This window comes from Emys orbicularis, chromosome 4, assembly GCF_028017835.1.
Source record: "Emys orbicularis isolate rEmyOrb1 chromosome 4, rEmyOrb1.hap1, whole genome shotgun sequence".
NCBI classification, from domain to species: domain Eukaryota; kingdom Metazoa; phylum Chordata; order Testudines; family Emydidae; genus Emys; species Emys orbicularis.
Genome location: NC_088686.1, coordinates 103976736 through 104002193, shown reverse-complemented (window position 1 = coordinate 104002193; position 25458 = coordinate 103976736). Strand labels below are relative to the sequence as shown.

At 41.5% G+C, this 25458-nt stretch overlaps 2 protein-coding genes across 2 annotated transcripts in view; both read left to right on the top strand.

Moving 5' to 3' along the window:
• Positions 1-5947: 5947 nt before the first annotated feature.
• The window catches only part of TUB (TUB bipartite transcription factor), a 275151-nt gene continuing 255640 nt past the window's right edge, over positions 5948-25458 (top strand). The window contains exon 1 of the mRNA XM_065403837.1: positions 5948-6003. Within this exon, the coding sequence (XP_065259909.1) occupies positions 5948-6003 (56 nt within the window). The remainder of the gene's footprint in view (positions 6004-25458) is intronic.
• LOC135877152 (histone H4-like) lies at positions 21301-21597 on the top strand. The gene has a single exon (XM_065402503.1). It carries the CDS (start codon positions 21301-21303, stop codon positions 21595-21597), a length of 297 nt encoding a protein of 98 aa, XP_065258575.1.

Below are 25458 nucleotides of genomic sequence, written 5' to 3'. Positions count from 1 at the left end.
AATTTGCAAACTGAAACACCTCCTATAAATTATTTGTTGCGAATAGTTCACTTGTCTATTGTGGCTAGACTGTAATGCAATCATCCCAAGATGTAATTGTGCCTCCTGTTTCAGTTGTTGTTTTATAGATATTTAAGCAAATAGCATCTTTTTAATAAAATAAGAGAACATAAGAACGGCCACACTGGGTCAGACCAAAGGTCCATCTAACCCAGTATCCTGTCTTCCGACAGTGGCCAATCCCAGATGCTCCAGAGGGAATGAGCAGAACAGGTAATCATCAAGTGATCCATCCCCTGTCGCCCATTCCCAGCAAGCGGAGGCTAGAGACACCATCCCTGCCCATCCTGGCTAATAGACATTGGTGGACCTATCCTCCATGAATTTATCTAGTTCTTTTTTGAACCCTGTTATAGTCTTGGCCTTCACAATATCCCCTGGCAAGGAGTTCCACAGGTTGACTGTTCGTTATGTGAGAAATACTTCCTTTTGTTTGTTTTAAACCTGCTGCCTATTAACTTCATTTGGTGGCCCCTAGTTCTTGTGTTATGAGAAGGAGAAAATAACATTTCCTTATTTACTTTCTGCACAGCAGTCATGATTTTATAGACCTCTATCATATCCCCCCCCCAGTCATCTGAAAAGTCCCAGTCTTATTAATCTCTCCTCATATGGCAGCCGTTTCACACCCTTAATTTTTTTTTTTTAATCATTTTTGTTGTCCTTTTCTGAACCTTTTCCAAGTCCAATATATCTTTTTTTGAGATGGGGCGATCACATCTATATGCAGTATTCAAGGTGTGGGCGTACCATGGATTTATATAGAGGCAATATGATATTTTCTGTCTTACTATCTATCCCTTTCTTAATGATTCCCAACATTCTGTTCACTTTTTTGACTGCCGCTGCACATTGTGGATGTTTTCAGAAAACTACCCACAATGACTCCAAGATCTTTCTTGAGTGGTAACCGCTAATTTAGACCCCATCATTTTATATATATATAGTTGGGATTGTTTTCCAATGTGCATTACTTTGCATTTATCAACATTGAATTTCATCTGCCATTTGGTTGCCCAGCCACCCAGTTTTGAGAGATCCTTTTGTAGCTCTTCACAGTCTGCCTGGAACTTAACTAACTGGAAATTAACTAGTTTTGTATCATCTGTAAATTTTGCCACCTCACTGTTTACCCCTTTTTCCAGATAATTTATGAATATGTTAAATAGGACTGGGCCCAGTACAGATTCTTGAGGGACACCACTATTTACTTCTCTCCATTCTGAAAACTGACCATTTATTCCTACCCTTTGTTTCCTATCTTTTAACCAGTTACCAATCCATGAGAGAACCTTCCCTCCTATCCCAGGACTGCTTACTTTGCTTAAGAGCCTTTGGTGAGGGACCTTGTCAAAGGCTTTCTGAAAATCTAAATACACTATACTCACTGGATTCCCCTTGTCTACATGCTTGTTGACCCCCTCAAAGAATTCTAGTAGATTGGTGAGGCATGATATCCCTTTACAAAAACCATGTTGACTCTTCCCCAACAAATTATATTCATCTATGTCTCTGACAATTTTGTTCTTTACTATAGTTTCAACCAATTTGCCCAGTACTGAAGTCAGGCGTACTGGCCTGTAATTGCTGGGGTCTCCTCTGGAGCCCTTTTTAAAAATTGGTATCACATTAGCTATTCTCCAGTCATTTGGTACAGAGCTGATTTAAATGATAGGTTACAGATGACAGTTAGTAGTCCTGCAATTTCACATTTGAATTCCTTCAGAACTCTTGGGAGAATACCATCTGGTACTGGTGACTTATTACTGTTTAGTTTATCAATTTGTTCCAAAAACCTCCTCTAATGACACCTCAATCTCCAACAGTTCCTCAAATTTGTCATCTAAAAAGAATGGCTCAGGTTTGGAAATCTCCCTCACATCCTCAACCGTAAAGACCGATACAAATAATTTATTTAGTTTCTCTGCAATGGCCTTATTGTCCTTGAGTGCTCCTTTATCATGTCAATTGTCCAGTGGGCCCACTGGTTGTTTAGCAGGCTTCCTGCTTCTGATGTACTTAAACATTTTTTTGCTATTACTTTTTGAGTCTTTGGCTAGCTGTTCTTCAAATTCTTTTTTGGCCTTCCTAATTATATTTTTACACTTCATTTGCCAGAGTTTATGCTCCTTACTACTTTTCTCATTAGAATTTAACTTCCACTTTTTAAAGGATGCCTTTAAAAATTAGCTAAAGGTTAAGGATCTCTCCAGTGGTCTAAGTAATGAGTTTGTTTATTATGAATAAATGATCACCATAGACTGCATAAATATTGATTTGGAGAAGGGGTTCTTAATCTAGGGATCGTAACTTCAGCATGTCGGGGGTCCTCCTGGTCACCTTGCCTCTTCTCCCATTGGTAAATGGGGAAGGGTCCCATGTACCGTGGGTGTGAGATATGTTTGACTTCCCCATGGAAACGCTGCCCAGCAGAATGACAGGAAGAGCAAGAATTAACTCTGCAGCAAGGGAAGATAAATCTCCAGTCCTATTGCCTCTGATTTTCATTCCAACTCAAGGAACTGGCTCAGTAGCTCATGAACAGTCCTCTATTTATCCACAGATGTGATGTGGGCAGTGGCAGTGCAAGCTTGTGGTCGTACTGTGGATGGATGTGGATCCAAATTTTATATTTAGAGCCCTGCAAATCTGCAGATATTCACTTTATATCTGTGGACCATTTTTGTGGATCACAGTTTGGATCCAGATATAAATTTTGTATCTGTGCAGGGCTCTACATGGATCCTAATATCCTAATTTTACAGATGGGGAAACAAAGGGAGAAAGGCTGGGTGATGTGACTAGGCTCTGGGAACTCCTCAGTGTAAACTGGCAGGGGATACATCATACTGTGTGTCAGGCCTGATCTGAGTTACTTATTGCCCCAACACACTGTTAGCATGATATTCATTTACAAAGTGTCTTGTAATATACCATTTGAAAACTACTAACATGCTGGTCATTAATATCACAGAAACCTATAACAGTGTGTGTGAAATTATGGATACTCGCTGATATCATGTTTTGTAGTCTGTAAACAAACAGAAGGTAAATCAGGCTTTTCAACATTGGAACGGCCATACTGGGTCAACCCAAAGGTCCATCTAGCCCAGTGTCCTGTCTTCCGACAGTGGTCAGTGCCAGTGCTTCAGAAGGAATGAATAGAACAGGTAATCATCAAGTGATCCATCCTCTATTGACCATTCCTATGTGTATTATCTGACCAGTTTGAGAGCAGAAGACCATGAAAAATAAAGTAAGGTAAACACAGCCATCAAGCTAGCAAGTAGCGGGAGGGAGAATGACTGCTTTAAAATCATGATGAGGGGTGCAGTATGCACCCCAGGAAGCCTTCCTGGCTCTTGAAATGGAGACTGTGAACATTGGTGTAATATAAGGGGGGCAAAGAGACATTCCAGTCATCCATCTCCCAAGGGAACAAAGAAACCAGCACTGTGAGGGCTGGATCTTGGCTGCAACAACCCGTCATGCTGGAGATTGCTAACAACTTGATGTGAGTAAGAAACTGTTAGGCAGAGCTATATCTTGCTAGACGCGAGAAAGCATGTTTGTCGCCCTTCCATATCTTTTTCACTCAAAATTACTTAAATCTATGTTCTTTGTTAAAAATTCTTTAGAATATGATTATTCTTTGTTTTACTATGAATCCTCGCAGTGCTGTGTATTAAGGTGGAGAATAAAACCCCAGCTGAGCTAACAAGCTGTTGTGTGTACTGGCTCTTTGGAGGCAGCAAACTTGGTGCTACTCTGTGAGTATCCAGTAAGAGGGACTGGACACGGCAAGGGAGACCGTTTTGCAGAGCCGCAGGAACAGAAGGGCTGTTGCAGTCACCCTACAAGGAAGAACTGGGCTGGTGGGAGGCAGGGTGAGGCCGTTTGTGCTGGGAACAGGCTGCTGGTGTCAGTGCTCTGAGCCAAAACTGCCCAGCACAGAGGCAGCCAGGGTGACAGAACAGGCAGTGATACAACCCCTTACTGGTCTGGGTGAACCCCCAAAGTGTCACAGAGGAAGTTGGAACTGGAATGCAAGAAGTCTTTCTTCCAGCCCCATGTTTATTCCACAGACAACGTTGGCCCCTCATAAACTGTGGCTACAAACCATGCTAACTGCTTAGCAGAGGAGCTGGCTTAGTGGGGAGGAAGCTTGCAGTGGCCTGGCCCCACTCGCCCTTCAGTTATCATTGGTGATCTGGGTGGCACTGCTACCCACAGCTGTGAATCAGCCTGCGGTTCTTCAAAAATCTAGGGACTTTTGGCCATACATTTCATGGGTCCCACAGGCCAGCCCTGGACATTGTGAATATCCTGTGATCTTTAGGAAGATTTGCAGACAAACTTTCCTAATAATGAGTTTGTTTCCGAGGCTGTGTCCATAGGAAATGACTACAGACTGTCTTCTGTTGGTATGGAAACTTGGAACATCCCTGCCATTTCTAGGGCCCAGAAACCTTTGGGTGGAGGAAGTTGATTTCATAGGCTTTGCAGGCCTCAAAGGCTGCCTCAACTCAGAGCTGAACGGCATTTTAAGATGTTTGTTGCCAACTCATTTTTGTTACTGAAATCCAGCTTTATGGACAGTGTCATTAATGTTGGCACTACAAACTATTCTGAAGGGGTGGGAAGAAATGCTCTTTCTGCTTGGAAAAGCCATCCAGAGGGTTCATTGTAAACAGTTATTCCTGATGAGTGATGTGTGAGCCACGCCAGCCTGATCTCCGCTCCTTGCAATGACTTAGCGTTAGTCAGCAAGTCGGTGGGGGGAGTGAGACACCCCTAAATGACAGGGCTCGCTTTCAGAAGTAACACCTTCCTGAAGCAAATGACTGCTTTCTGAAACTGGGGACTTCAGCTCCCACATTGTAATAAATGTTATACATTTGCAAAGCAGAATCTCATGGTGGCATGGAATCTTTTCCCATCCAGAGGCAGTCGCAGCAGACTGCTACAAATGTGCTGACTGTCCTGTAGAAAACATGGGAAGATCTGCCTTCTGTCTAGTATGCTCACACTGTATGAAACGAGTGACTGAGGTGTAACATGCCACACATTTTGAAGAATTTCCACTATAATCCCAGAATGAGGAGAGCTGATGCATGCTGAGCAAGAGCCTGATCCCTTTGATCTCAATGGACTTTGGATCAGGACCCTATAAACTGGCTCTTTTCATCTGAAACAGATCAGACAGTGGTGCTTAGGTATGTTTAAGTGGGCTCTTCCTGCGACGGAGGGGTGATGATCTTTGCAAAGCTGTCACACTGAATGATGACCATGAGGTTTGAGGTCTGTACTTCTGTACATAGAGGATTTGATTATTGTCTGTTTGAAGGATAATGTTTGAAAGACCCAGGGATTAGGCTATTGGACAGAGGAAGATGATGTCAGAAAGATGGAGCTGTATCTGTGGAAACAAGAATAAATAAAAAAGAAATTGTGCTGTAGCAGGAGGTACATGAACCACTTCTACTCATCCCCGTTTACAGAATATCTTTAAAGCAGCTTAGCACCATTACATTCCTTTCACCTGAACACAGCTGTGCCTAACAACCTGCTGAAAGCATCCTCCTGTTGTTTGCACAGAACATAAACTAAAGCCTGAGAGCAATCCCCACCTCCTGAAAAGACAATGGTACATTCCTTAGATTGTGAGTCCCAACTGAATCAGTGGCTGTGCATTTAATTCTGGTCCCACCTTGCACGGCTGTAGGTATCATTCAGCATCCTTGCCGTCGGTTGGTTCTCAGAGACAGGTGTCTTATTTTTAAAACAACCTTCTTGTCCATCTCTCTCATTAATTCTCACAGACAATCAGTGGCTGTGTGCAAGAGAAGCAAGTGATAATAGAAGTGCAGCAGCTGACACCCAGAGAATGGATGGTGTCAGTAGCAACAGGACAATGTCGTACAGTAGATGGAGTTATGACAGGTATTGTATGTCTTAATTTTTTACCTTGCTTCTGGTATTGATAAGCAAGGCAAAGCAATTAGAAACTGAGTCTGAGATCTCCTATTATTGCGTTTAAAATCTGAATGATACTTTAGGAATTTAGGTCTTCTGTTGATATAGGCATGGCTTTTTCTGTTAGACTGGATGTTGCTTTGAAAATTAGAATGTTTGTTTCTTCTATCTATTCTTGCAGAAAGCGGGTTTATTTCCACCATGGCAGCACAAGATAATTATTTTATTATTTGATGTGGGGAGAGTTGTTAGCTATTTCCATACAGATATTTCCTGGACTTTTTCAGCAAACACTTTGATCATTAGTTTGAAATACAATGACGAATGAGACAATTGTTCATACAGACCTATGAAAAGAGGCATTTGCTTGTCGATTTCAGTTCAGAGTTGATACCTGGAAATTAAATAAATTAAAATGCTAGAGCCTGAGATGTGCAGGTATTCAGGACTTCAGGTTTCATGGTTGTGGTAGAATAGTGATACTTTCAGACAAGAAATCTGAAAAATTCTATGTAACAAATGAGCTGGAAAATGGTTTAGGTGTCCCAATGAGGCAGTTATAAATGCTTAGACTGTATTTTGTGTCAAGATGCAACTATTTACATTTTCTTATTCCTCTACCCCAGAATGTGTGATGGTAAAATTTTGTCCCATTAATTTGCTTTTTATGTGGATACAAGGTAACTTGCACAAGTAGAATTGAGCGTGATTCATGATTATGACTTGATAGATCTTTTAAGGCTTCGCTTTAAATAAAATACCCCCACACTTATAAAAACAATTTTGAATCTGTAAATTGTACACTTGGGACTGGATTTATGTGCTAATAGGGCTGTCATGACAGTGAGTCAGTGTAACAAAAACAACCATCAGAAATAATTCTTGAAAGGTTTATGAACTGAAAAAACAATGCTTTGAATGGCACCCACATTGCCTATGTGTGTAAGGTTACATGGTTTATACACACATACACAGCGTGTACTCCTTAACTTCGTGACTGAAAATCCTATATACATCACTAAAAAATGTATGAATATTTTATACGTGTCACACAATCTATTTCAGATCATGTGGAGGAGAGTGGGAACATGCATATATGTATGTGTGTATATATATATAGGTATATTTAAGCAAACACACATACGAAAGGATGAGTTATACAACATGCTGGGTTTGTATGCATGTAATCCTGTTCTTCCCCCCCCCCCCATAGAGAGCAGACACCTTCTTGTCTCTTATGCCATGTCCTAAGTAAAAGCGTCACAGCACCATGATATACTTGAGTCTATTCCATGTATGCCAAGTTTTGCAGCTGTTATACATTAATCTCATAGTGTATGTAACAGACATTTCAAGAAAATTAGTCTTAGATGTGTTTTCTTTGTGGCAGTGTGTTTGCTTTAACCATGTTTACTGCTTTAGAGTCAGATATCCAGTTCACTGTCACAGAAATGAAAACTGAAAAGTCTCTATTGCTATTTATTAGCATTGCATTCAGTATGTGTGCTGTACTCATTTCTGTCTGGCTTCTTTGCTCTCTGCATTATATTTTTGGGAAGAAATGCAATATTTCCATGTCTCACTTGCCTTCAGTTGCACGGCTTCCAGATTGTTATGAAAAATTTCAGAAACACAAGGTATCTGAGCCAATGCCTGTGTAATTTATTTCTCCCAGTTGCTAATGCTGGAAGGTTGAGGAATGAATTGCTTGCTTTTTCAACCGTATCTCCCTGCTGAAAAAATGGTGCACAGTTGTTTTTGTACATTGAAACTGTCTTCCTACATCTATCTACAAGAAAATGCCCAGTACAATTATAACAAAGATTGCTCCTCTCTAATATCAGAAACCTCATTGTGCTGTTTGAATTTGAGTCATTGTACATGATCCATTTTTGCTGATCTCATTGAATGCAAAAGAAAAAAAAAGCTGTCAGGAGGAGATTACTTATTTCTGTTAGCATAAAAACACCTCAGGGAATTAGCAGGTTCTATTCATGCTAATATAGTATCCTTTGTTCCTGTGGCTATTTGGGTTTGCTTGCCTGTTTGTTACATTTATACAAAGGACCAACCAGGCTGGAAGTTAATGAGGAATTGCTCCACATAGGTCTGTGCCGTTTCCCTCTTACAAGTGAGAAATGCACCAAACGTACTCTTCTCATAGACTCTTTCCCCAGCTCCCCCATTTTTCCATTGATCTTATGTTTCCCTTCAGTTGTGCTTCCTGGAATTTCTACCCCAAGCATTCAAAAATCATGAGTCAGGTCCCCAAAAAGCAAGAGACTGTCTTAAAGGTCATTACACTTAAAAACCACTGGAGGTACTTTTTAATTTGCCTTTTGAACACTTAGGGTGCAGTCAGGTCATATTGTCAAGCTTGTCTCTGCAACCAAGAGGGCTAGAAGTTCCTTTAAAAAAAATGAAAGCTGAGATTCTCCTTTAATCACTTGCCAACAGGAACTGGGGCTTTAAGAAACAAACTAAATATGCGAGACTCATGATGAAATCATGAGAGTTGGACACCCTGGTGTAATGGAATGTTAAAGTTCTTCTAGTCCTGGTAACAAACGTATAATTTATTCCTACTCTGGGGAGGCAGCATGACCTTGGGCAAGTTACATTACCGCTTTCTGCCTCAGTTTCCCCACCTGTAAAATGGAGATACTGGTCTCATGTGTAAAGCACTTGGAAATCTGCTGATGAATAGCACTATACAATCATTAGGAATTATTATTGCTCCTTCCAAAAATATCAAAAAGTAAAATAAACGCCACAATATATTTCAGAAAGGAGGGGAAAGAGAAGACACCTGCTGCTAAACTACTTCCAATTATCATGAAACATTATGACTGGCTGTCATGGTAACTTCTCGCTCCCAGGATAAGTGGACCACAGTACCTCAAAATATAAAGGCACTTTAAAAAAAAAAAAAACACATGCAGCAAACTTTACGTGATTGGCTCTAGGTCTTCACTATTCTGTAAGAAACATTTTATGGTAAATTTGTATGGATCTATAAAAAGCAACAGAGGGTCCTGTGGCACCTTTGAGACTAACAGAAGTATTGGGAGCATAAGCTTTCGTGGGTAAGAACCTCACTTCTTCAGCTGCAAGAAGTGAGGTTCTTACCCACGAAAGCTTATGCTCCCAATACTTCTGTTAGTCTCAAAGGTGCCACAGGACCCTCTGTTGCTTTTTACAGATTCAGACTAACACGGCTACCCCTCTGATACTTGTATGGATCTAGTGATCTGAGCAGAGTCAAGCCAGGAACTCCTGAGTTCTAATCTCAACTCGGACACTGTCTCCTGTGATCTTGTGATCCTGGGTCAGGGTATGTCTAAACTGCAATCGCAGAGTGTAATTGCAGCATGTGTAGACATACCTGAGCTAGCTGTAATTTAGCTAGCTTGGGTACTGGAGCAGGGAAGCCACAGCCGCATAGGTTAGCTACCTACGTAATTACCCAGGGTTCCGGGCAGAATTGTACAGCCCACATGAAAGCCCAGGCTGCTGCAGCTTCACTGTTCCAGTACCTGAGCAAGGTACATTAGAGCTAGCTTGGGTATGTCTACATGAACTGTCAACACACTCTGTGACTTCAGTGTAAACATTCTATTTTCCCCATCTGTAAAATGGGATAACAACAATACTTATCTCCCTCCTAAGGGCATTAGGAAGATGAATTAATGTTTGTGGAGCTCTGTAGGTGATAGTTATTGTAACATTTCTCATTCTTTTTACTCTGGATTTCACTATGCTCTGTGCTCTTTTATATTTTATTCTAAATTAGCAAGCTTAAAGAACTATTTCAGAGGGAGAAGAGAGGTCTTCAGAGGTAGTACTAGAGCAATAATCAACCTTAACAGGTTTCCTTCCCACATCTACTTAACGATAGGTTAAGTAGACGTGGGATAGTACAGACAGTACAAACTGTCTGTACTGGGCTATCTTGATTATCACTTCAAAAGTTTTTTTTCTCTTACTTGGCCTCTCAGAGTTGGTAAGACAACTCCCACCTGTTCATGCTCTCTGTATGTGTGTATATATATATCTCCTCAATATATGTTCCATTCTATATGCATCCGAAGAAGTGGGCTGTAGCCCACGAAAGCTTATGCTCTAATAAATTTGTTAGTCTCTAAGGTGCCACAAGTACTCCTGTTCTTTTAACAATAGGGGTTTTCCCTGCTGTGAATTTTGGATAGGCCTCATGTTGCAAGCAATAGCTTTGCAGATAGGGGACTCCTTTTGAAGTTAGCAGTGTGCATGTGATTTCAGAGAGCTTTTAGGAGATATATAGGTCCCGACTAGAATGTCTGAGGTGGGAGATTCCCAGTAGTAGTGGAGTTGGCAGCAGTAAAGCAGGGGCAGACATATCGGTCTTCCCAAATTATATAGTTTGGGATTAGAATGCAATACTCAGCTCTGCCATTGACTCACTGAGTGACCTCACACAAGGCACTTCTCCTTTGTGTCTCAGTTTCCCTATATGTAAAACAAGGATTATAATACTTACTCTCCTCACAGGGGTGTTGTTGGGATGAGTTAATATCATCACAGTACTTTGAACAATCAATGCTGAGTATTGCTATTACCACATTTAAATATCCCCATTTGTTTTCTGTTGGGGATAGACAACAGTAAGTATTTTGATCATCAAAAGCTGCTGCACATACTTTAATCATGGGACAATGTAATTCTTAGTGTGTATTAATGGATTTTTATCTGCAAATTTTAGTCAGATTTTTCAAATTTAGTCCCTGGAATTACAATTTACAAACTCCTTACCCACTACTTTGAAGAATTATTCTATAGAGACAATGCTGCTAATTCCTGTGTGTGCCGTACGGACGAAAAAATAGAGAGGGAAAATCTTCTAATGGTGGCAAGAGACCATCTGACACACATCCCTCCTTGATCACCATGTTAAACAGGTAAAGAAAAGAGCCTTGGCTCTTCCCAAAGTAGGGAATGGCGGAGGACAGCACAGGGGTGACAAGGAGTGTATATCAACGAAGAGAAGGTCATAAACGAGTAAATATACAGTATCCATATCTCCCAACTGTTCCTCCTTTAGGAAGGATATTTTAATTTTAGTAGTAAATCTGTCTTTGTTCCACATCCATCTTGTGGTAACCTCTCATTACTGTACATTAACTTTGTAATGCCAAGATATAAACCAGAGTGGATAAAAATTAATGATTGGAAAAAAAATAAGATTTAAAAAAAAATTGGATTTTTAAAATTTAAATACATTTTTCATTTTTAAAATAAACCTGTTTAAAATTAAAATTGAAACAATAAACAATTTGTGTTAAGGCCTAAAATCATTTAAATTAAATAAAAAATAATATTAAGCCACGCATGTCGGCTGATGAAGTTTAAAGGAAGTCAAACCACTGTACTGATCCAAGTCACAGGTTAAGCACCTGGATCCACAGTTTGTTGAGGTGCTAAACCATCTTTTGACAGTAATAGTAGGTATTTTCTTCTTTTCAGTTTATTCAACTAGTTCAGTTCAATGACTAGTTCATTCAAAGATAAGAAACTGATTGGAAATTGGAAAAAAAGGAAAGATTGTTTTCCTCTCCCATTCTCCGAATAAAAATGAGGTTTGAGAGGATGGGATCTGCTAGTTCTAAAATCTTGAAGGACATGGTGACTAGAAACAATCAGTTAATTAACTACAGATAATAGTTATTTTTATTATTTATTTGTATTATTGTAGCACCTAAGAGCCTCATCATGGCCACGATATACTACTTCCTTTTTTTAATAATCAATTTTAAATGCAAAACATGGTTTAATAAAAGTTTTTTTTCTTATGTATACAGAACATTTAAGGTAGTTTCATTTAACTAATAAAAACAATTTTAAAAAAGCAGGTTCAGTGCATTTTTAATTGAATTCCAATTTTCATTTAAAGAGAGCTTGATACAAATACCAAGCAAAAAATAATCAAGTAATTAAATATGTATCATTCAACACTCTGTAGCATTAAAAACGTAAATATTAAGAATCTGAATAAATGTATGTTAAGCTATATAATAGCTTAAATAAGTATATCCTCCTGGTCAGCGAAAAGAAGTTCCACATTTAGTTTAATGGCTATATTTAGTTGCAAGTCAACGTATTAATGGTTACCAACCAATGAGAATCAACCTTTCTTTTGGAAAATAAGTGGAGTGTACAAATGCAAAACAACATTAAAATGGATACTTTAAATCAAGGTTTCTGCTTACTGATTTAAATCCTGGTTAAAATCGGTGATTTAAATTGCTGTAATTTAAATCAATCCACCCTGTTATAGACCATGGTTTTTGCTAAAAGAAATTAATCCCAGATTGTCTAAAGTTTCTTGTACCAATCGTTTAATCTCATTCAGTTCAAATATTGTCCCAAATCATTGTACTAGATGACGTGTGTGTGTGTGTGTGTGTGTGTGTGAGATTCAATTAAGGACTTGATTCAGGAAAGAAAGTTGTATGTAGCATCACAAGTATACAACATCAAAGACATTTTTCTCCATGGATCTTTCTTTAATTACAGATTGTAAAGAGCCTGATGCTGCAGTATTTGGAAATCTAAATCAGGTGCATATGAATGGAGGTCTGGGTCCAAAATATGCAGTTCCCATAGGGACTGCAGCAATTAATTTAAAGAGGCATTCCAAGTACTTACATATTAGCTATCAACTTTTGAGCACATTAAAAAGAAGAGGGAAGAAACCATAACACCAAGCTAGCAGTCATCTGTACTGGTTACTGAAAATATAAAAAAGTTTTACCTGTTTACAGGTTTATACCTGTTCACTGCCATCTGCAATTAAACAAAAACTTACTATAAAGGAATCAGAGTGACTGCTCAGAGAAATAAAGCACAACTCCATTTGTCATGTGATACACAAACTATTTAAAAAAAAAAAAAAAAAAAGTGTCCATGTTTCCAGGAACTTGGAGGAGAGTTTGGCATTTCTGAAGTGGGCTGATTACTTGTTAGGAGAGAAGGAAGTACAGTCGTACCCACAGGACACTGCTTCTTAGAATGATTTACTCACAATATGTACTGAGTTCTGATTCTCCCTGAACTAGGCTGTCAGCCTGTTTCCCAAGCACGCACATTTCTGGTGCATAGAAAAACCCTGGTCCCAGGTCAAAGCCAAACCTATTCTACCATCAGCTCTCCTTCAGTTCTCCATGCTGAGCATGCTTTTGGCCAGGACTATCTTTGGTTCGAAATAATTTTGCTTCCCTCTCCTTGCCAATCTGTCTAGGATTGTCTTTCTAATAGATGATCAGATTTTGCCCCCATCACTGACACAATGTGGTTCTTTTCTCTGCAAAAGGTCTCCACTGAAACCAATAGGACTAGTTACACAGTAAGGCCTTAAAATGTACACTGGTTTAAATAAATCAGTTTTAAAATCTAGTTAAACTGGGGCAAGCCTTTGTTGTAGACTCCAATTGGTTTTACCTTTTATTATATCAAATCAGTTTAAATCTGTAAGTTAATTTACCAATGCAAGCTAAATCAATATAAGCAATGGCTAAACTGCTTCATGTATGTATATATTTGGGGATTGCACTCTTAACTTGAGTTTGAAATTGATTTAGTTAAACTGATGCATTTTTCCATTAGACAAGGCCCAAGTTACCACTAATCGTGGTAAAAACAGTGATGAAAGAAGGAGCCATTTCATTAGAGTACACTTTGAAAGAGTCTTCTCCTTTTTGCCACAAAAGGTGGGCCAGTGTTGAGCTATTAATTTGGTTAACTCCAACATGGTCAGGACTCACTGAACTTCTCCCAGTGGCCTTTGTTTAACCCTTTAATGGAATGTTTACTATTCGTTCAGTAATGCATTTCTTTAACCCCCCTCTGCCACATCAATATTTATGCATTTACATTTAAAAACAATAAAAAATATGCCTATCCAAGGCCTTAGGTGCCCTGAACAATGTAATAAATACTGTGAATTTCCAGCAGCATTAAAGTAATCAACTCAACAGCAACTCAGCGAGCCAGACACACACATGGTATGTCTACGCAACAATTTTTAGCCCCTCAGCCCAAGCCCTGCAAGCCTGAGTCATCTGACCCAGGCTCTGAGACTAGGTGCTGTGGAATGTTTGTTGCAGTGTATACGTGCCCATGGAAATGCCTTTCCACTCCTCCATTGCTGTGGGAAGCACATCCTCAGCCCTCTCAAAAAACCCGATTGAACAGGTGTCTTTTGCAGCATGCTCAGAAAGTCACCAGATTTGGGCTATTTTGTATGCGGGGGGAGAAGGGAATTCCTGAAGCCCTTGCAGAGATTGTCCTGAAAGCAGCCTTCTTTTTATAATGAGGGGGATCCAGCTAAGGCACCCCTGCTGATGGCAGCCATGTCGGTATGGCACGGGGAGTGAGGCAGTTCCTCGTGTAGGGCTTTATAGGTCATAACTGACTATCAAATTCAAAGACTACCAATATTGCTGTATTGGAAAACAAATATTTTTCCAGGTTTTACTTTATATTTTCTTGCTGTCATTTGAGGAAAGGAATACAGATATATATGTCAGCTGGTTTTTAAAAATTGTATTAGAGTCAAGAAATTGTTACAAAAACATTTTTGTAGTGGAGCTTCACAGTTCTACCAATTAATTCGAGGAAGGTGGCAGTTTAGCAGTTTCCCCCTTCCTCTGCATTTAAAAAACAGGTTTCTAGGTAAACCTCTTTTCCCCTTCTGTCTGTGGAACTCTGCCATGCTGGGTCAGCTATTCAAATCGTAGCATTTTGGAATGAGTTAATTGGTTTAGGAGAGTCGTGTCTCTTCCACCAACTGGCGATTGTGATTTGTGCTGCAACTAAGAAACAGGTAATCAGTCCTTTGTATCTCTTATACAGCATCGATTTTTTTTTTTTTTGGAAAATTAAACAAAAACACTGATGGATTCTCTGAACTCCCCAACATCTTTCCAAATGTCCTAATTATTGGACAAGTCCTCTGTGACGGGGTTCGACTCACCACTGCTGGCGCCCCCGCTGGTCGCTCCAGGAATTAGCTCTTGACCGCTCCGGGGCGTCCTCGCCGCGTGGTAGCTTGCCTGTTGTCTCCGTTCTGCTGCCCTCTGACCCACATTGCTCCCTGCTTGGCAGCGTCCCCTTCAGGACAGTCTTCATCTGCTTCAGGACACTGCCCTCCGGCAGTGCCCACTGCTCTGGTCTCACCCCCTTCCGGGGGGCGTTGTTAACAGCAGTCCTCCTGTTTGCCCCTGCCTTGGTGGCCAACCACAACCCTAGAGTCTAGCCCCTCGTCTCAGGGGCAGGTCACAGTCTGTCTCAGCCCCTCTCCTCGGTGGTCAGGGATAATGCAAGGGGGGGGGAAGGGGGGGACCCAGGCCCACCCGCTACTCTGGGTCCCGACCCAGGGACCCTCTAGCGGCAGCCTCCCTCTGTCTTCGTCCTCTCCCCTCTCGTCTGCCTAGTTTCCCTGGGCCACTTCGCCTTTGGCCCTATGCACCTTCTCGACCTCTTCTAGCAAGGGTCGCAGCCTGGCAGGTATCTGGGCCGGAGCTCCGCTCTGCTCTGCTCTGTCCAAGGTGCTGCTCCTTAGCTCAGGAGCCAGTCCTTCTCCCTCGCTAGTCAAGGAGTGACTGACTTCCCCTCTGCTAGGCAGCCTTTATATAGGACCTAGCCCGGCCCTGATTGGCTGCCTCTTTCCCTGCCTTGATTGGCTCTCCCCAGGCCTTGGCTGATTGGCTGCTGATCTGCGCAGCCTCTCGGGCCTGATTCAGCCCTTTTTTTCATGGGGTGGGGCACCACCCCACCACATCCTCCATATGTGACAAAATCTGCATGTTTCATTACAATTTGGGATTTAAACATAATGCTTTTAGGGTACGCTTTAGAAACTGCAAGTTCACTCTACCAAAAGCCTTTTCAGCATCTAAAAATAGAAATAGATTAGTCAGGTTGATGAAATTGGTTGAATCATCCAAAAAAATAAAAATAAAAATCAGGTCCAGAACTCTGTGAATGTAGTCTAACTGCCTGTTTAACACAAAACCTATTTTAGCTCTGAAAATATATCTACACAGTATTTTTCAGTCTATTTGATAAGACCTGAAGCATGAAGCTTAGTGTGTTGATTTAACAAAGAGATCACAATTGTATAGGTCTCTTCCAAGTTTTGATATTGCTACTATTTGGGCCTCACTCCAGGTATTGAGGATCTCTTATTCTTTCCACTTCTCATTAAAGATCTCTGCCAGTTGTGCTCTGAACTCTGGGGGAAACCCATCTAGGCTTGAAGATTTACTGTGTTAAGTGATTTAATGATCTCTGTAACTTCATCAGGTGTAAATGCTCCTGGTCTATCGGATCTATTTTAGGGAGCTTTGCATTAATTCTATAATCTTTTATTTGTTTGGGATGTGCTGGCATAAAGCCTCCTGTAGAAATTTGTAAATGCCTCACGTATATCCTTTGGACTTGCAAATGATGATGATTAATGATTTGGTTTCTTCCAGACTGGAGGTCTGGTTTTTATTATCTTGTATATATTTTAGTCCATTAGCAAGTAGCCTATCACTTTTGTTGCTTTTTTCAGAATACTGTTGTTGTTTTGTAAATCTGATTGCCTTTTCAGTTTATAGCAGGTTTAATTTACCTCTAGCTTCAATTAGGCTCTTGTACACGCTCTGGGATTGATTTGTCTGATGTAGCTTTAAGTCTTTCTACTTCTCTCAAGAGGTTCTGGTGTCTCTTCTTTTCTAACCTTGATATCCTAGGATTAATCACTTAATAAGTTACTCCTGAGTTCCAGAGAGTGCTTTTTTAAACCTGGCTCACATTATTTTTTCTGAAGTGTAATTTCTTCTCTAATATTATGGATTCTCTTCTGAGTACATAAGAGAGGAACGTTTAATCTCCATATGTTTGTTTTAGTTGTGCCCTCAGTTTCTAATGAAAAGCCAGATGGCGCATAATCGGACCAGCACATACATTCTTGTTTAGCCAGAATAGTGTTTATGAAACATTGATTTGGAAATTAATAGCATATCAATTTGTGTATGTATTTGCTGTGGAATTGAATAAAAGGAATAATCTCTTTCATTTGCAGTGAGGCATCTTCAGGAGTCACACAAATCATGTGTACCTACTAGTAGTTTTAGCTCCTTGCCTGATTTTCTCTAGCTGTTTTGGTGTCTGATCTGTCTACCTTTAGGATCAGGGCACAGCTATGACCCCACCCACTGTCACAATATCCCTTCTCCAAATTCTTCCAAGAGTTGGGAGAATTTTTTTTGAAAAAGAGCAATTGACCTCTGCTGCTGAGGGATAGATGCTTCCTAAAGTTAGTATTTTGTTTCCAATTGCACCTTTAATCAACAAGCATTTACCATCTTGGCCTATGATTATTATTATGAATAATAGTGTTTACTGTTGTGGTGCCTAAGGGCCAGTCAAGAATGGGTCTCCACTCTTCTAGGTGCTGTACAAATATAGACTTGGTCTACACTTAGAAGTTAGGTCAACATAGCTATGATGGTAGGTGTGGGGAAACCCCCCCCCCCCCCCCACACACACACTCTTGCAGGAATGCCATCTCCTCAAATCAAGTTAGCTACATGAATCCAAAGCCCCCTTCAGTCAATACAGCTGCATCTACTTTGGGGGTTATGTTGGCAGAGTTACGTTGGTCAGAGCTGTGGGTTTTTTCCAGATCCCTGACCAACATAACCCCTAGAGCAGATGCAGCTGTGCTGATGAAAGAGGGCTTCAGGTTGATGTAGCTAACTTCATTTGTGGAGGTGGTGTTCCTACACCGATGGAAAAACCCCTTCTATCAATGTAGGCTGCATCTGTACTATGTGGTTATGCTGGCATAGCTACACTGACTATACTGGTGTAGTCTCCATAGTGTAGACATATCTACACAGTAGTTGACAGTCCCTGTCCCAAAGAGTTTACAATCTAAATAGGCAAGATACCCATAGGATGGGGGAGGGGTTAACATACCAGTCCAGTGAACTATGTGATGGCAGGAAACATGTTAGTTCCAGGATTTTTGAGGGGGTGGGTTTACTTAAGAGAGGATCAGCTATATATGGTTGGGGGGAGGGCTGGTGGGGGAGGAGAGAAGAGAGTGAGGGGGTGATAGGGGAAGAGGGGCAGGTGTGGAGCAAAGCTGAGGTAAAGAGACTGTCAGGGAGCAGGAGGGGGAGGGTTGGAGAAACCTGTCAAAACTATGGGAAATTCTCTGAGTGTCCAAAGGTCTCTGCATTGGTGCTTCTGCCCCTGTCAGCTGGAGCCTCTGGCTAACACCTCTCTGCAGTTTTCCCCCCAGGTCACGTAGCAGTGTGTTGGGGGGAGGCATGACCTGGGCAGCATTGCCAACTCTAATGATTTTGTCACGAGTTCCATGATGATTATTTTTCTTAAAGCCCCAGCTCCTGGGGTCACGTGGATATGTGATGATTTCATCCTTCATTCTTAAAGAAAAAAGCAAGTTTCTAGCCCTCGTGGCTGTGGAGAAAGCTTCAGAATGTGACCGCAGTACACCCTAACGGCCCAAAAAGCAGAAGACAAATAAAAAGACCACCCAATCTCATGATTTTAAAGTTAACCTCATGATTTTTGGTGAGCCTGACTCATGATTTTTGAACATTCTCTAAGATGAATAATATTTACTTAGATTGGCATTAAAAAAAAAAAAATTCCTGCCCAACCTGCTGCTCCTTCAACATTGTTTTTGTTTCTCCAGTTCCCTCTCAACACATTGGTTAAAAGTAATAGAAAAATAATACAGTGGCTTTGTTTTGTTTTTGTTGCTTTCCCAGTTCCCCTCCCCACAAAATCCCCATACTATTCATAATGATATAAAATTCCCCCCTTCCACCTTTCCCTACGATGTGGAGGTTCCTTATAGTCTCAGATACAGCCAGCTGATTAGCCCATTCTACTGGTGTGGTGAATTCCGTCTGGGGTATCAAGACTCCCCACCATGGGTGGAGCTGTGGCACCATTTTCTTTAAAGAACAAATGTTGGGATCTGTTGCTCAGAGCCATATTTCAGACCCCTTCCTCCTTTATATATCCTGGCTTAAATCACATCTATGGTGCCACCCCTTCTTCACCCCTTTTCAGTGTTATCAACACACATTCATATTCTTTCTTCCCCTTCCTCTTTATGCATCAATTCCAATCTGTAATACCTTTTCCGTGGGTTTCAGGGGGTCTTTTAAAGTTTTTTAAAAAGCCAGACTGAGCTCACTAAAAATTGAAGAGCCCACTTACTGACACCATTTCCTCATGACAGCTACCCTGTCTTCTCGAATAGCATTTGGAAGTGTAAATTGAAAGGGATATACTCCTTGGTATTTTTTTCTCAGGTGGTAGAGATGGCTGAAAAATGCCTTTGCTCTCACTCTTCTTCAGATTCACTCTGCATCTTTATGATTTTATTTCTTGGCTTTTCTGTTCCTGTCTTTTATCTGCCTCTCTCTTCCATGTTTAACAAGTTGCCTCTCTATATTTTGGGTCATGGTCTGAGTCTGAATCCACCTAGGTTTCAGGGCTACCTTCCTTTAGATTTAGTTTTGTGAGGGTTTTAACCCCTTTGCGTTTTTCCCATATGAGATATTGCTGTCCTTGATGAATAAATGTGTTGCACGTGTATTTTCCCACTCTGTGGTAGATTCCAGGAGTGCCCAGTCAGGTCTCAGCACTCTAGCCATCACCTATCTCTGGGCAGGGACCACATCCCACACCCCTCTGACGGAGGGTTTTAAGGCAGCACAACTCCCTGCCTTCCACTGTAATAGGCAGACTGACTTGCAGTGGATAACGGCCAGCACCTGTATGTTACTTTCTCTCCAAGGGCTATAAACTGTGTATTGCCAGCTGTTGCAAGTTGCCACACAGCTCTTTTTAAGTACGCATATTTTATTCTTGAGATTAAAAGCATTACAGAGAAAACGTGTTAAAAAAAATTCCTATATGCATGCTAAAAGCTTACCAGAGGTCACCCATCAATCTTATGGTGCCCTAGTAGGTCAAAGTCTTTCCAACCCTTCTGCAAGGTCTGGGGGTCCCCCTAGGACAGAAGGGTCTGTCTGTTTGTTGGATCAGAAAGAAAGCCCTGAGTCAGTTTAAACCCAGCCATTTTATTTCTTTATCTGTTGGTCTCTGGAAAACCCGGGTTGAACCAGAACATGCAAGCGTCTCTGGAGGTGTTACAACCTAAGTGATTCACCTTAATCACTCCCTATTTTTTTTTCATTTCCTGGAGGAACTGTGATACCCCATCCCCTGAGCCTCCCAGAGTCGCATACAGTCCTTGGCTCACAATGATACATAAACCATTACCAGCTCCCCTCTACGTGTGCCCAGCTCCTGCTCCCCACAGGAGGCTCTGCTGTCCAGGTGGCACTGTTACCTGGGTCCTGATGTTGCCTGGCTCCAGGTCTGCCCTGGGCTCCTAGAGGCTCCAGCGCCTGTGTTCCACTGCGTGGCTCTGGCTGCAGAGTCCCCAGCTCCCTCTGTGCTGACCCACTGCCAAGCGCTTTCCTCCTGGGCCCAGCACTAACACCTGCCAGCTCAGAGGACACTTTGCAGCCAGGGAGGGAAAGGAGCCGCCTGGCCTGGGACTGGCAGAAGTACCAGAAATGTGGAAGACGCATCTTTGTTAGTTAGGGCAGATGTCTTCAGCAAACTGCAACCTATCCGCTGAACTGTTATGGTGCTGCCAAGAACAAGCCTGTGTTCAGGCTCATTCACTTTGACAGCTGGTCTTGTGCTCATTTAGAATTGCAGTGTTGATGAACAAGTGCAGGTGGGCTTCATTTGAAGGTTTATATCTGGGCTGGGACTAAGTGATGGAAGGTATGACAGGATAGTAGCAATACAAAGAGTCATTCACCAAGGAGTAGTTCCCATCTGAGATGAAGAAAGGGGCCCGCCATCAATAACAGATTATTAATAACATTTGTCTTATTTATTATTTATATCGAGGTAGCAGCTAGGAGCCCCAGTCAGGGATTGTGGCCCCATTGTGCTAGTCACTGTGCAAACATATACAAAAGACAGTCTTTATCCAAAGAGCTTACAATCTAACTATGAGACAGGAGACAACAATTGGATGCAGATAAACGGACAAAGGAGCTCAAGGAAACAATGTAACAATGCTGGTCAGCATGTGAGGCAATGGTCTCAGCTCAGTTGTGTGTGTGTGTGTGTGTGTGTGTGTGTGTGTGTGTGTGTGAGTGTGATTTCACCATGTCTGGTCGTGGTAAGGATGGTAAAGGCTTGGGGAAGGGAGGTGCCAAGCACCACTGTAAAGTGCTTCGGGATAACATCCAAGGTATTAGCAAGCCAGCTATTAGTCACTTGGCTCAACACGGGGGGGTGAAGCATATTTTGGGGTTGATCTACGAAGAGACCTGTGGAGTGCTGAAGGTGTTCTTAGAGAACATGATCTGCGATGCTGTCACTTACACTGAACGTGCCAAGCGAAAGACTGTAACCGCTATGGATGTGGTTTATGCTCTGAAGTGCCAGGGTCGTACTCTCTAATGTTTTGGTGGCTAAACGGGTCACTAAAGTCAAGCAGCCTAGCCATTGTCAAGTGTTTTGTAGGCATCATGACAGAGGAGAGATTTATGGAGGGACTTGACAGAGGACAATGAGGTGGTTTTGCAGATATTTATGAGCAGTTCCTCCCAAGCATAAGGGGAAATGTTGAAGAAAACATGAAGGTGTTTGTAACAAGGGGGTGATGATGATGTCAGGCGTTAATGGCAGGGCAGATGCAGGAGCTAACATCTTGGTTGCATAAGAGAGAGATTAGGCTGGATGGGATAGGTGAAAGTGCAAACAAATAGTTTGTGTTTATGATGGAGGACAGGGATGAAGGACAGAGTGTACTAGTTAAAAGATTTGGCCAGGAAGAGGTAATTAGAGATTTTGGCAAGAGTGGTTTCAGTGGAGTGTGAGGAGCAGAAGCTGTATTGGAGATGGGTCTAGGTAGGATGGAATTGGAGAAATGGAACTCCAGACAACAATTGTAGACAGTGTGTTCAATGAACTTTGAAATGAGAGGGAGAAGGCAGATGGGGCCTTAGTGGAAGAGGCAAGTTGGGTCAGGGAGGGGCGGTTAAGATGAGAGACTAAAGAATGCTTAGAGTGAGAGGCTAAGGAGCGGGGACACGAGGGAGATGGGATGGGGTTACTAGGGAAAGTGGCAGGGATAGAAGAGGAGAGAAGATGGAAAAACTTCTGCATCTATGACTGGGAAGAAGGAAGTTGGAGGAGGAGAAAGGAAGATGGGCAGGGTGGTGGTGGTTACATAAGTTTGTAATTTTTTTTCCTTTGAAGAAATCAGTCCAACTTTTGCAGAGGGAAGTGGAGGGGTGTGCGTGTGGGTGTGGGTGTGAGGAAGGAGTAAAATCTGGCCTAAAGGCAGTTGGTATTGTGAATATGAGATTGAGTTAGGTGAAGAAGTAGAATTGCTTGTTAGGAAGATGGTAGAACTGAAAGAGAAGAGAACACATTTGTAATGGAGGAAGTCAGCCTGGTCATGAGATTTCCCCCAGAGATGCTGCACAGCGTGAGAGCAGGACCAGAGGAAGCAGATGTTGGGAGTGAGCTGGGTTGGGGATTGTCAGGGTGAAGACATTGCAATGGGAGAGAAGGGTAAAGGAGTCAAGGGGGAGGGGAGTTCAGAGCATAGAGAATCAACTATCATATCAAGGGAAAAGAGAGGGCAGAGAACTGAAGAGGACCAAAGAGAAATTTTGCTATGGCTCGCTAAATATATTTTCCACTATATTTGTCATTATCACAAATATTCTTATCAGAATGGGAGAATGTATTAGTAATTAAATCCCATGCTTAATAACATAGGTGGTAACAATTCTGCATCCTATTTATAACATTTTAAATCAAAACCTTGTTAAAAAGAAATCAATAGTGGTAGAAGTCATTATTGACACTCCTGTTTGAAACAGTCTAAGTCCTTTAAAACACCTCTATATTCTTGCAAGTAAATTCCACTGGGTAAGACAGAATGCCTGTAAAAATACTGCCTTTCTTCCAGGCAGGAGGAATTTTAAAGGGCCAGGAGTGAATATAAAGTTGTTTTTTAAAGCAAGTTTATTACCCTTACAATAAATTGGAACAAGCCATAAGATCATATAGCAAAGTCCATTAAAGTGGGTGAAAAGATTCCCATTGTCCTTTATCAATTTTGGATGAGTCCCTTAGCCTGAAAGTTTTGGGTCGAAATCTATTTTTCTTGATTCTTATGAATTTAGAGTTTTTCATCCAGACAAAGATACTGTGGAGCGCAGACACCCTAGATTTTAATGCTGGGTTTGTAGTAGGAATTATAGTTTGAGTCTGGTTACAATAGAAAACAGAGGTAGTAGCATTCCATTTAAAAGCTAGCTTATACTATTTAAATATTTACTGATTCAAAAGCAGGAAAGTTAACAGATTAATTCGAACACCTGAGAAACTTTACACTTCACAATATGTTGGTTGAGTAGCACAATCCCCAAATTGCCAAGAGGAGTTGAGGAATTCTATGCCAAGATAGAGCTGAGAGATCTGTACAGCTAGCTCAGGGCCGGCCCACAACATTTTGGCACCTGAGGCGGGGAGCTCAAATGATGCCCCCATGCTCCCTTGCTTGGGCCAAAACTTTGAAAGGTCTCAATTCTGCCTTCTTCCTGTTCTACTCCTCTCATGGTACTGCTCTCCTACCTACCCCAATAAAGGAGAACTAACAACTTAAAATACCTTGATCAAAAATTTTAAGTAACACTTAACTTTGAAACGCCTGACCAGCAAATGCAACTTTTCTTGTCTGCATAGTAAACACTGGCATGTTTATCTGTTTGAATAATCATAGTGGTGCTTTCCGTGCCTTCTTGGTTGCAAAGATTTGAAGTGCTTCCTGCTGAAGGTCCACAGTCTGGGTCAGCTCATGCTCTATTGAGATGGCTGCAAGGCCGACCAGCCTCTCCTGTGTCATTGTGGAGTGTAGATGTGTTTTTATTGACTTCAGCTTGGAGAAGCTACGTTCTTCACTGGCAACTGTTACAGGAAGTGTTAGAAGTATGTGCAGTGCAACAAAAGCATTTGGAAAGAGGGTGGTCATCTTATTTGTGCACATATATTCCAGAACAGCCTTTGCAGTTGATCCTGGTGAAATGTATCTTGAAAGGACTTTCAGTTCATCACCTAAATCACTCGCATCAATATCGCGCATGCCATCATGTGTCAACACTGTCTCTAGTGCCCTGCATTGCTGGTGTAGGTCGTCTTTAGGTATAGTGAGGAGTTTTGGAATATCATACAAAATCCCAAATATACTGCTGTGTTCCTTGAGCTGCATGAAACGTTCTTCAACTGACTGCATTGCACAATCTAGCACCTGGTTAAAGAATTCAATTTTGAATTGTTGGTTGGAGTCTCTTATGGGATTATCCCGTGCCTCGTAATCAAAATGTCGTCGTCGTCTTCTTCGGTGACTCTTGTATTCTAGAATGGGTGGGAAAATGGCTTCAGTGTGAAGTTCTTCTGCCAACTTCTGTGCACTCTTCAGAACGTTTTGAAATCCCTCATCTGACGGTAAGACTGTAGGTATGACTTTACTTTGTCCAGTTGTTCCATTGCTCCAGATATATCAAGGTCAACACCTTGGAGTCTCTTGCTTACAACATTTATTTCAAACAGTATGTCATGCTACAACACTAAGCCACACAGAAATTTGAAGTTATGTATGTTTCTGGTGATTCCATTTCCCTCTGCCCCTGTTCTCCCATGAACAGTTCCTCTCATAGAATTATCCATCATAATGGCAATTATGGCATCTATCATCCCAATTTGGTGTTTGATAGGCTTTATCACCTCCACTCGACTTTCCCATCGTGTGGCACTCAGTGGTTTCAGTGTCAGAGAGGATGTTCCCAGATGTCGCTTCAAAATTTGACATCGATGAGTTGATGCAGAGAAAAATACATAGATGCTTTGAATTACATTAAAAAATTCAGCAGCCTCACTAGAAGCTGACGCTGCATCACTGACCACCAAGTTCAATGAATGAGAACTGCATGGGACAAAAAAGGCTCGAGGGTTTAACTCTCGGATCCGTGTCTGCACTTCTCTGTTCTTTCCTCTCATGTTGGCACCATTATCGTAGCCCTGACCTCTCCTGTTAGCTATCGCAATTCCCGTATCTTCCAGCTTTTTAAGAAGCACATTTGTCATATCAGCTCCTGTAGTATCATCAATGTCAATTAATTTTAGAAAATGCTCTCTGACAGTCACCATTGCAGGGACATTTTCACTAAGTTCTGGTGTTGTTACAAAACGCACCATTCAAGGCATTTGTTCCATATGGCTGATGTCAGGTGTGCAGTCCAGAATAAC

Excerpts from the sequence above, each read along its gene's own strand:
- LOC135877152 (XM_065402503.1), top strand. The coding sequence starts at position 21,301 with ATGTCTGGTCGTGGTAAGGATGGTAAAGGCTTGGGGAAGGGAGGTGCC.